The sequence below is a fragment of the Dermacentor albipictus genome, chromosome 8 (genome assembly GCF_038994185.2).
Source record: "Dermacentor albipictus isolate Rhodes 1998 colony chromosome 8, USDA_Dalb.pri_finalv2, whole genome shotgun sequence".
Taxonomy (NCBI): domain Eukaryota; kingdom Metazoa; phylum Arthropoda; class Arachnida; order Ixodida; family Ixodidae; genus Dermacentor; species Dermacentor albipictus.
The window spans coordinates 125533472-125545938 of NC_091828.1; the positions used below are offsets into that span (position 1 = coordinate 125533472).

General features: G+C 49.3%; 1 protein-coding gene across 1 annotated transcript in view; it reads left to right on the forward strand.

Annotated features, from left to right (window-relative positions):
* Positions 1–12467, forward strand: part of LOC135900747 (caskin-2-like) — a 319002-nt gene that overhangs the window by 62233 nt on the left and 244302 nt on the right. Inside the window, exons 2-3 of the mRNA XM_070524415.1 lie at positions 3552–3603; positions 12154–12251. Of these exons, the coding sequence (XP_070380516.1) occupies positions 3552–3603; positions 12154–12251 (150 nt within the window). The remainder of the gene's footprint in view (positions 1–3551; positions 3604–12153; positions 12252–12467) is intronic.

Sequence of the window (12467 nt, forward strand, 5' to 3'; positions counted from 1 at the left end):
AATTGTCCTCCCACCCCGATTTTCTTCCTACGTCCTTCCTTTGTTTCTTTGCGTGCAGTGGTTTTTCATTGTCGTTTCGTGCGATGGTTCGGCGACCGTTATTACGGCTCACGATTGTTCTATCTCGCGAATGGAGGGAGTGCCTTGCTTTTTTTAGTAGATCTTTGTGTTCAGCTTCTGCCCTCGTAGTCGCCCATTTCCGGCTGCTTCTGCTCTTGCTTGATTGCTTTGTCTTCCGTGCGTCCCTGACTCGGCTTGCGAATTGTTCCTGCATATTTTATGCCGCCTGAACCCTCCACGGAGAGCTCTGGGAACAGGTCGAACGGTAGGCCAGGCGCAGATTTATACCTGAGCGTTGGACATTACTATAGACGCCGTGGGGAGCGGGAAACCTACACTTCCTCTTCTTCTTGTTGCTTTTACCATATTGTATCGAGCGACGAATTCGTCCGCTGAGCTGAATTGTGTCTTGCGTAACACTGCGATGAATGTGTACCCGGTGCACTATATATAGAGCTCTTGCCGCATGTGTCTTCATTTTGGAATGCATTTACCATCAGTTTACCCTCATAAGGTAACTTCACATAGCACCATCAGTTTATCCTAAGGTAACTGATGGTGCTATGTAACATAGCACGCGTGGTGCTTTTCTGTGAAAATTCTCTGAAGGGCGATCGAGTACGTCTTCGAAATCATTTGAGTTTTATTTTGTCGGCTAAAAACGGTGGTGCTCGTATTTATCTATGCTTATTCGTATTAAAAAACGTATATTGTTTAAAAAGACCTTAGCTACGGAATCCTCATGATCGAGCTCAGATACCGATTCTGACTTTGCAGTTTTGGGGCAGCTTCCAAGAAAGAAGCTCGCACATGACATAACCAGCGTTCGTCACGCACGCTTGCACAACTGTTAGTGTGAAGTTTCAAGAAGTCATTTCCAAGAACGCGTTCCGCAGTGCCACTCTGCGATTCCTCTAATTTTCATATCTGGACACTGCGTTTGAGCTTATGTCATTTGTGTGTTAACGGCGTCGTTTTTCTTTTTACCTAACTGCTAATCGAGTTAATTGGCAATCAGATTTCATTTGCATACACCGTAAATTAAGCCAAGAGAGGCTAATCTCACGTGCACTGAACACGTTATCCTCGAGCGCCTCGTTGAGCACTTCGCCAAGTCGTGTGCATAATCAAGACGAATTCGCCGAAGCGTATTGACGCTGCCGTTTCCACTGAGGTGGTATCTGCAGCTGATTAATTAAAGCATACGCAGTAATGCGGCATTCGATCGGCCTTGCTCGCGCGGAAGTGTGAAGGCGGGCCTTAATCACCCCGCCATCTTGTCACTTCCGACTCACTCCCACGCGACTAGCACTTCCGCCGCGCCGTACAGGGAGGGCGCTGTCTTCCGATTATCGCCGCGAGCTACTAATGACAGCGCGACTGTCGGCGCACCAGAGAATTTCCTGTTGCGCTTAATTTTCGGCTGTTTTTGTTCAACCCCCCACCATCCGCCACCGTCTGCGTCTCCGTTTTTCGTCTGCTTCACTTCCTCTCGTTTTTATGCGTTAGTTCTTAAGTAGACGATACTCTTCCCGTGAAATGCTTACGTGCTAACTATTTAAGTATTTTTCACTTCATTCACCCGACGTTTTTCTCTTGTTCGAACAGATGATTTCGTCGAAACCGTTCCTCCCCGGAGAGCGATGGAGTATTTGCAGGATGCCGCCTTAGGCCCGTTAAGCCGAAAGTGTAGTAGTGGGTCCCCTTTGTTTTACTTTTCTCAAACATCGAAGGCAGGGAGGTTCGCCCCGGAAACGGCTGGCACTAAATCAAATCAAAGGGCGAAGCATGAAGTTGTAAAGCCATCGTTGCAGCAGACGATCTCCACCAACAAAAAGACCATATGGAGGCACCCCGGATATCAACAGGGCACGGTGAGCGAGAAGCAGACGGCTAAACTAAGACTCAACAGAATGTCGTCTGCAGTGCTGCCGGGAAGAAAAACACGACCCCATACCCTGACTTATGCGCTTTCTTTAACGTCTCGATACCATTTCTGTCCCTATTTTATTTTATTTCCAAAGGAGCGTAAATGTTTTCGAACCAGAGAAGTGAAAGGCCATCCCATTCCTCCCCGTTTCTGTGTTCGCAGTTCCTACATCTGAAACAAGAAATTGTACTCGGCTTTGAAAATGGGGATTGATTCACTGTATGGGGCGCTTGTTTAAACACTCCTAAGTGAGGCTGGGTGGGGGAATCTCGGGCCCTTAAAGAGGGGGGCCGTACTTCGCTGCTCTCGATAGCCCTGTTATCGGTATTTTTAGTTGTCGCTCTCAGCTTCTTTTGCTTATTTTATCTACTTAAGTTATGCGTGAATCAGGCCTGTCACGTCCCCGCAATAGTTATGAATATAAATTCCCCATCCTGAAGTGCACACTGACAGCTTGTGGCGGCTGTGCGTTTTTATTTTTGGATTTTTTGCTTGTTTCTTTCCTGCTACGCCCTTTCGGTCTCTGATTTTGCTTCCTTGATCGTTTGAGTTCGTCTGTTGTTATACCGGCTCGTTGACCGCCCGAGAGCCGCGGGCGGTGAATACCGCGGGGAGTGGGGTTTCCACCTAAATAGACGGCGCTCGGTGCCACTGAGTGCAGACGATTATGATGGATCCTCCGCCTGGCGCGTCGTCGTCTGCTTTGATGCACGGGCGTCTAAATGTCGTCTGCTGCTAAACTGCCCGACTTCGCTTTATTCGTTTCTCTCCCCTTTGTTGTGTCTTGGGTGTCTTTATCGTCTGCACTCTCCGGGAGCGTTTTTATGTGCTTCTGGCTGCAGATATTTGTGTGTGTGTGTGCTTGTGCCTCCACAAGAGCTCGCTCTCGGATTTAAGGCTCTTTCACGATGGGCGTTGGTATCGTTGTGCCTGATGGAGGCTGCGATTCCTCGGCGCATATATAGAGACAGGAAAGTTGCCGGGTAGGAATATTTAAGTAGTATTTCCCCATAACTTAAACATACGTAATCTCGAAATGACGCGATCAGTCTGTAGGCATTGAATTAGTATTGTTAAACACCTTCATGTTAGGCTGGGGCAGCTCAGAAGAGAGCATGCAGTATTGTCTCCTCTGATCACATAAAAATATAAATTACGAGAATGATCTGTGAACCTTTGCATGTGCCTCATGGCGCAGAAAACCTGTAAGATACATATACAAAGCAACGCCGCATCGACTATCTTGCATTTGCAGGGCTGGTTTCGTCCGCGCTGCATGGGCTTGTGCTATGTAGCGATATAGAGCTTTGCTACCATCTCCGTGCACATGCAGAGCCTTGCGCGTGCTAGTTAAGCGGTACCAGTTGAATGCGCTGCGGCGCTTACCTAGCTCGAGCAAAGCTGGCAGGTAAGCGAAGCGGTAGCGATGGTGGAAAAGTGCGCGATTGTGTGCTAAAGTTATCTACGTACTCCAAACAAGATAGTGCTCCTCTACTGTTTCGTGTGCGCTATACGTGTTTCATCCCGTTTCCTCACACACGTTTTCCATCTCTCGTTGCAGGAATTCTGACCGGCGAGCGGCGGACCCATGTAGACACGCGAGACAGCGATGGGTAAGCGAGCGGATGTTATGCCCAGCGACCCTAGGCGTCTATTGGAGTCTGTTGTAGGTCAACGCAGATAGTTGGACGAGTTAGTCACTTATAGGTATACGTATAGCGCATGCTTTCAACTGCTTTATTTGAAACCCTGTCGTCATAGAGTTAGTATAACCAACTCCTGTCGCCAAATATATATCGAAACGGGCACGCGACACTCGACCGCATGCGCACTGCGCTCATGAATGAGGCACCCAAAAAGCAAAGCTCCTTTTCCGTGATCTTCGTGGAGGCACTACACTGACACGTTTTTTTTTTTTTAATTTTCAGTGCATATCATCTTCGCCTCGATAACAGTACGGCTGCCCACTACAAAAAGGGCACCTGCGCACCGAAATTCGATAGCTATACTGTTTTAGCTCGCAATCAGTGGGAACGGTTTATTGTCATAAGTTGTATCGTTAGACTTTGTTACCGTAAATAAAGACAAAGCAACAGGAGATCGATTAACTGACCGTTAGAGCTAAGGGAGCAATCGGTGATCCTAAGTCGAAGCCTATATATGCTGTAAAGAACGGCGGGTTGCACAACAAGACTGCCACCTTGCCACCTGATTACGACAAGGGGTGCAAGACGCGCACCTCCACCTCTCCGTGCTGCAGCTGCGAGGCGTTCAAAGAAGCGACCTTTGCGCTGGAACCCGCCGCCTTCCTCCAGCCCCTTCGACATGGTGACGGGACGAATTCGGTGTGTGGACAATGATTCCAGAGTTCCTCAACGCGGGGCTGATTTGACACGCCTGGAGAAGCTACCGCGGGAAGACTTATTTTGTGCTTCTCAAGGTTTGGAGTGGCTCGGAACAATGAGCGACGCGCGATCGACAACGTCGATTTTCCGGAACGGCACCACCTTCAACACCGTCGCTTGGGCTTCGGAATGTGTGTGCCTTTGTGTCTGTAAACTGGTTTTCAGAGCAGCTGCGAGTTGGTGATGTGTAAACGAACAGCCGCCGCGTCGTGGACGGGCGGATCGAGTGTATAAAAACTGTGGTTGTGCGATTGTTGGACGCACTTCTCTTGAGCAGTCATGTTAGACTGGTTCACTTCTTTCATGCAGTCCTGTTGGACTAATACTCTTTTTCTCAAGCAGTCATGTTAGACTGAGTTAATTTCTGTAAATAAACCCTTTTTCCTCGTTCTCGTTGAGAAGCAGTTCTTCACTCCATCAACGATCTCAGCGTAAATAAGTTGGACGACGGCATGGGCCAGCTACCTTCGAATTCATGCCGTACTCCAATCTTGGCAAAGGACCACGGACGAAAGGATTGAGCCCCCAGTCCTGACAACTGGCTGACAGCGGTGAGATGGACTTTGCGACATGGTGCTGTATCTGCGGTGAGTGCTTGGTTTTTGCTTTGACTCTCTAGGCTTCATTTTGTGGTTGTTCTGTTTAGAACAGTAGGGAAGCTAGATTGTTGTGTGTTAGCTAGGTTGTGTTTTCCTAGCTAGATTTAGAGAGCAGAATCAAGGCAGTAAAGCAGCAGTCATGGAGTTAAGGACATTGCTGAGAGACGAGTTGTTGATTGTTGGTGAGGAACTGGGCCTAAATGTACGCAAGGAAATGCTCAAATCGGAATTATTGGAGCTAATTTCCAATCAGGCCAGTGAGCAAGATATTGAAATGGGATTGGAACTTCTCAAAAAGAGAGAGAAACGGGAAAAAGAAAGAGAAGAACGAGACAGAGAAAAACGAGAGAGAGAGGAACGGGATAGAGAGAGAGAGGAACGCGATAAAGATCGCGAAATAAGAAAAATGCAACTTGAACTTGAAAACAGACGTTTGGAGTTGTCTCAAGGAAGTGAAGGAGCTCTGGGTCGATCAAGTGAGGCAGAATCGTACCGCATGGACAGGCTATTAAAGCCATTTGAGGTCGGGACCGACATAGGCTTGTTCCTAAACAATTTTGAAAGGACTTGCGAGAAGATGAACTTCGGCCCGAGTACATGGCCACAGCGGTTGCTGTCTATGTTGCCGTGTGAGGCGGCGGAAGTAATCGCCAGACTAAGTGTGCAGGATGCATATGATTATGCGAAAGTTAAGGCTAGTCTCCTGAAGAAATACCGCCTTTCAGCCGAAGCTTTTCGGCAAAGGTTTAGGAGCACAGGCAAGAAAGATAGCGAGGGCTATCCGGAGTTTGCATATAGCTTAAAGGCCAACCTAGTCGAGTGGCTTAAAAGCGCGGAAGCGTACGACAGCAGAGACATGATCATTGAATGCATGTGTCTAGAGCAGTTTTACAAAACCATCCCCCAAGCTGTGAAACTGTGGGTGCAAGACAGAGGTAATGTAAACACTGTGGAAAGGGCGGCTGAATTAGCCGAAGAGTACGCAACCCGTAGAAAGTTGAACGCCGAGGAGGGAAACTGGGACGGTCGAAATGGACCGCGGAAACCATTTCCGTTCAAAAAGGGTGCGCAAACTAGACGATCGAAGCCTGTAGACATGGCGGAAAAGACCGCAGAAAAGAGCGAGGAGAAACTTAACGGAGAAACCGCACAAGAACAGAAAAGAAAGTTCGGATCTTTTAGACCAATTCGCTGTTACAAATGCCACAAACTGGGGCATATAGCTGTAAACTGCGAGAAGCCTAGCGTAGTTTTTTCCTACGTAGAGGAAAAGGATGAGAATATGGAACTTTTAAGTCCATATCTCCACGACCTGCAAGTTAATGGAAAACCATGCCGAGTGCTAAGAGACAGTGCCGCCACGCTGGACATTGTCCATCCGTCTTACGTGATGGTAGAGGACTTCACCGGAGAAGTAGCATGGATAAAACAGGTTGTAGAAGAACACAGCGTGTGTCTGCCCATGGCCAAAGTCAAAATCAGTGGACCATTCGGGGAGCTAGAGACTGAGGCTGCAGTTTCCAAATTTTTGTCACTGCAGTATCCCTACATCTTTTCGAATCGTTCGAATCAGTTACTGCGTGACAGAGGGCTCAAACTGGGAGAGGGCATAGTACAGGCATTGACCCGAGGCCAAGCTCGTAAGATCGCGGCGCTTTCGGCTGAAAATGCTCAAGCTCCTCCAGCTGAAGCAGAAAAGGGGATAGCTTCAATACCCGAATCCGAGCTAGGCCCGAGGGACAAAAGAACAGTTGAGGAGAGCCTGCCAGTCGACCAGCTCAATGAGAGCGTAGCACTAGAGTGTCAGAGTTCTAGCCTGCAGGAAGAGCATGCAGACGCGCTCCCAAGCGAGACAGGGTCGTTGTTATCACCGGCCTCAAAGAACTTTGATCAACTCTTACGCGTGGATAGAGAGTCACTGGCAGCTGAGCAAAAGAATGATGAGAGCTTAGCTAAATTACGTGACACAGCTAAAGAAGGCATTGCTAGGCGCAACGTAACGATACATGAGAGAGGAGGATTGTTGTATCGGCATTACAGAGATCGAAAGGGTAAGATTTTAGATCAGTTAGTCATACCTACTAAGTATAGGGAGGACCTTTTGAGTCTTTGTCATGGAAATGGGTGGTCCGGCCACCTAGGCATAAACAAATCAAAGGAAAGATTGCTTATGGAATACTACTGGCCTGGCTGTTTCAAAGATGTAGAAAACTTTGTAAGATCATGCGACGCCTGCCAGCGTTCTGGTAAACCAGGAGAGACTTGGAAAGCTCCACTGAAGGTAGTGCCCTTAATAACAGAGCCTTTCAGACGGCTTGTAATAGACACGGTAGGGCCTCTTCCAAAAACAAAATCAGGCTACAGGTACTTGTTTACCATGCTGTGTCCGGCTACCAAGTTTCCAGAAGCAATCCCTTTGAAAGAGCTCAGCTCCACTGAAGTAGTAGACGCGCTTTTGACAGTGTTTGCACGAGTTGGGTTTCCAGCCGAAATTCAAGCAGATCAAGGGTCAGTATTCACAAGCGCACTGACTTCCACATTCTTGCAAAAGTGCGGGGTAAAGTTAATACACAGTTCTGTCTATCACCCTCAGTCAAACAGTGTAGAGAGGTGGCATTCGGTGCTTAAGCGAGTTTTGCGTGCGCTCTGTTACGAGCACAAGGACTGGGAGAACTGTCTGCCGGCAACTTTGTTTGCTTTGCGAACGGTTCCACATGAAGCGACAGGGTTCTCACCAGCAGAACTAGTGTATGGGAGGACACTCCGTTCTCCACTGAGAATGTTAAGAGAGATGTGGGAGGAAAGAGGGGAGAGTCCAACCGTGGTTGAATACGTGCTAAATTTACTGGAACGGCTAAGCGCAACCCAAGAACTAGTCGGAAAGAACATGGCACTAGCTCAAAAGAACGCCAAATTCTATTATGACAAGAATGCGAGGCTTCGTACGTTTAAAGTTGACTTAACGACGAAAGCGGAAAAGTGTAGGTTTGGATGTTCGCAGGTTACTTATCTGGGCCATGTTGTCGGTCAAGACATGAGACGGCCGGCTGAGCTGAAAATAGCTACGATTAGAGATTTTTCTCAGCCGCGCACGAAAACGGACGTTCGTTCATTTTTGGGACTTGTGGGGTACTATCAACGGTACATTCCGAATTACTCGCAATTGGCAAGTCCATTAACAGACGCCCTCCGAAAGGGAGCACCGAGTACCGTACTCTGGGATAAGGACAAAGAGAACGCTTTCCAAAGTTTGAAAACGCTATTGGTTTCTCGCCCTGTGCTTCGCGCGCCAGACTACACTAAGGAATTCATAGTTCAATGCGACGCAAGCGACAGAGGTATGGGCGTGGTACTTAGTCAAGTCGGCGACGATAACGAGGAGCATCCTATCCTCTACGCCAGCCGTAAACTAAATGTAAGAGAGGAAGCCTACAGCGCTTCAGAGAAGGAATGCGCTTGTTTGGTTTGGGCCGCCCAGAAGTTGTCGTGTTATTTGTACGGAGCGAAGTTCATCTTCGAGACCGACCACTGTCCTCTGACGTGGCTCAATCAAATGTCACACAAAAACGGCCGCTTGCTCCGATGGAGCCTCACTCTCCAAGAGTACAACTTCTCCGTTAGATATAAGAAGGGAAAGTTGCATAGCAATGCGGATGGTTTGAGCAGGCTAATTTGAATTCTGCGTTTGGGGGTCCCGCCTAAATTTTAGGGTTACTAGTGTTAATTTTATTAAGCGAAGAAGATCCCCTCTCGTTTAGCAGGATTCCCTCCATGATTGCTGAATTTGTCAGCAGGAATTTGCTTCAGAAATTGGCATAGTGAAATGCAGCATTTTTTTTGTTTCTGCACTTATGTTGTTGTTGTTTTTTTTGAAGCCTAGCGAGTCTAAAGTGAGGGCCAATGCACGTCATCTCGGCGCAGAGCCGTGTTGTGGGGTTCATTTTGCAGTTGCCTGTCCTTGTTGGATGTTTTGGGGCGGTGACATCAATGCACAGGTGGTCGCTGCGAGCCAAGACATCAATCCCCCCCCTGACCAGCAGCCATTCTCTTCCTGCCTAGCGGTTGTCAGCGCTAGACAGTCGAGACTTTTGGGGCCATGGAGGCGCTGTAAAGAACGGCGGGTTGCACAACAAGACTGCCACCTTGCCACCTGATTACGACAAGGGGTGCAAGACGCGCACCTCCACCTCTCCGTGCTGCAGCTGCGAGGCGTTCAAAGAAGCGACCTTTGCGCTGGAACCCGCCGCCTTCCTCCAGCCCCTTCGACATGGTGACGGGACGAATTCGGTGTGTGGACAATGATTCCAGAGTTCCTCAACGCGGGGCTGATTTGACACGCCTGGAGAAGCTACCGCGGGAAGACTTATTTTGTGCTTCTCAAGGTTTGGAGTGGCTCGGAACAATGAGCGACGCGCGATCGACAACGTCGATTTTCCGGAACGGCACCCCCTTCAACACCGTCGCTTGGGCTTCGGAATGTGTGTGCCTTTGTGTCTGTAAACTGGTTTTCAGAGCAGCTGCGAGTTGGTGATGTGTAAACGAACAGCCGCCGCGTCGTGGACGGGCGGATCGAGTGTATAAAAACTGTGGTTGTGCGATTGTTGGACGCACTTCTCTTGAGCAGTCATGTTAGACTGGTTCACTTCTTTCATGCAGTCCTGTTGGACTAATACTCTTTTTCTCAAGCAGTCATGTTAGACTGAGTTAATTTCTGTAAATAAACCCTTTTTCCTCGTTCTCGTTGAGAAGCAGTTCTTCACTCCATCAACGATCTCAGCGTAAATAAGTTGGACGACGGCATGGGCCAGCTACCTTCGAATTCATGCCGTACTCCAATCTTGGCAAAGGACCACGGACGAAAGGATTGAGCCCCCAGTCCTGACAATGCCCAGTTCATAACTTGGCCAGTTTACACTATCGACAACTTTCATTGTAGAAAAGTGCGGCGGAGCTCATATGTATTACTGCAGAATCTTTAGTAGCCCTTAGTAAGCATAGGCGCGCAATGTGTAGAGGAAGATGCTGCCCTTTGCTGCTGCTTCGAGATAAAGGAAAGAGCGAAAAAGAAGGAAAGAAGCAAACAAAGTCGCCGTAGACTGCCTCACGTGACAATGCGGGGGAGACAAAGTCTCGGATTATTCTTCACGTTCGTTCAAGGATCAGGTGTCCACTTATCGCTGAGGCTAAAATTAGTCTTTGACATGAACAGCGCAGAGAAGACGAGGGGCAGACGAATGTCCCTAGTGCACTGCTCAAGCCTAATATGAATCGTTACCAACGTATAACAGTCCAAATCTGGCAGTCCTTCCGTAGATGTACGGCAGATACAAGGCACTTGAAGCCAAGCGTTCTTGAGTCGTTCATAAGGCATACACAAAGAGACAGCACACTGCGCTTGCAATTGTAATTCTTTTTCAACTTACGTAGTTCTTTACCAGCGCATTGTGGTGCTATAGCCCGCGCTATTCCTTGCGATGAATGACGTCGCGGTCTGTTAAAGCCCCACATGAGCCCTTTCAGTGTCCGTTCAACGGAGAAACGCTGCATCATGGCGTGTTTTGCGACCACGAAAGTGGCACACAACAGCGCCTCACCGTTCAGTGGAGACAGGAGCTGCCATATGTATACGACAGGGCATTTTTCTTTTGTTGTTGTTGTTGCTGCTGCGTGCGCGCGCGCGCGTGTGTGTGTGTTGGGGGGGAGGGGGAAGGGGGTAAGTGCGAGCGTGCGTGCGTGCGTGCGCGTGTGTTTAAAGACGCCCAAGTACCTGTCATCGTAAAAGCCAGCTCTTAGTGAAACACGTAGTCAGCCCCCGGGAACTTATTTTCGCGAACTGCAAGAACGCACCCAAGCAGTAGCACCTCGTAACCGGAGGAAGCGAAGGTAATGACCACCTGTTTATGGGCTGCGTGATTCTTGCTACACGGAGAGGAAGGAAGAAAATTGACTGGGAGGGAGCACGACGTCAGCTGTAGCCTCGGCAAGGCAACCTTCTCTTGACGCAGCTCCTCCTTTCCTTCGGGGCCCATCTGCGCGTTGACTCTTGGGAAACAGGCCCCACGTGGTTGCCGGACCATTTAAGGTATTGTTTGGTGTGTGGTAGCCTTTAGCGATGCCGTCGTCACGATCAGCGTTCCTCAGTCGCCATATGCGCAACTCTCCCCCGCACTCTCCGCGCGCTTAAGTGGCTAGAAATTTCGGCTTGCCTATCACTTGGCCAAGGCTAATTTACCATGTGGCTCAATTTCACTTGTGATTTTAAGTGCGCAAGCATTTCTATGCTTACCCAACGAAGAAACCCGTCCGTTCGTCCGTCTCGCAAGACGATCGCTTTCAGGATAGGACGCGCAGTAGCGAGCAGATTTACCTTCGTGCTGCCTCTCGCTTCAACGCAAACTGCGTGGCGAAAACACAGCGCACACGAAGCTATCAGCACTCGGCGCACTCGTTCTCCATTTCAGATCGTTTTCAAGATACGGCCGCGTCATAAGCAGCCCCCACAGGAGTACGGTTGATAATTTTTCGACGCGGATGGAGCAGGCGTTAAAGAGCGATAACTACTTAGAATGGTTGGAACGTCGCCGGCGCACCTGGCAAAGCCACCTGCTTTAATTTGCTTGCGTCACCAAGTAACCTTGCGCCGCCGTCCTCAGCACTTCGTGTCGCCGCAGCGCTGTCGTTCATACTGGTCGGATCAAGTTCCACAAGATTGAAACTGACACCGGGCTGCGTGACGATGAGCAAGTGGCACAATACTCACACATACTTAGACAACTCCCAGAGGAGTTTCTGCGTAAACTTTTTTTATGATAAGGCTTCAAAGTTGCCACGTGAAGCTCCCTCCTAGTCTTTTATCTTCCTCATTGTTGCTGCACGTCTCCGCGCAAGAAAGGAGAGAGAGATGATACAAGATGAGAAAAAAAGAGATCGTCTTACGGAAGCCGAATAGGGAGCCGAAGCGTCTCGGTCGAGACTCAATTCACGCGGAACATTTAGCTTGAGAAAAAAGAATGTCTGGGAGGCCCAGTGGGGTATATTTGTGGCTTATCTCGAGCGCTGAGCACGGTATCTTTATATACGCTTATCTCCGACTCTGCTCCCGTCTGCGAGGTTGAGCTCGAGTCGCAAGCACTTGACGTGACGTGCTTTTCCTCCCCAGCATGTCGAGCCTGCACCAGGCGGCGCTGCAGTGCTCGGTGCCCGTGATGCGACTGCTGCTCGACCTGGGGGCCACCGTGGACCTCAAGGACTCCAGGGGTGAGTACCTCGCATTGAGCTTGAGGCGCTCTTTCATTTTCTTCTTTTGTCTTCGTAGCTTTAGAGAGCCCCGGAGTGGGCTGACAGCAGTGATAAGCACACGCGGGGCGAGTATTTTCTACGACTTTTCGCAAGTCGACCATGGACGTGGATGACCTCTCCTGTTTCCACAGACTGAGGTGGATGCGTCGCACGAGGAGAGGGCGCTCCCGCCGC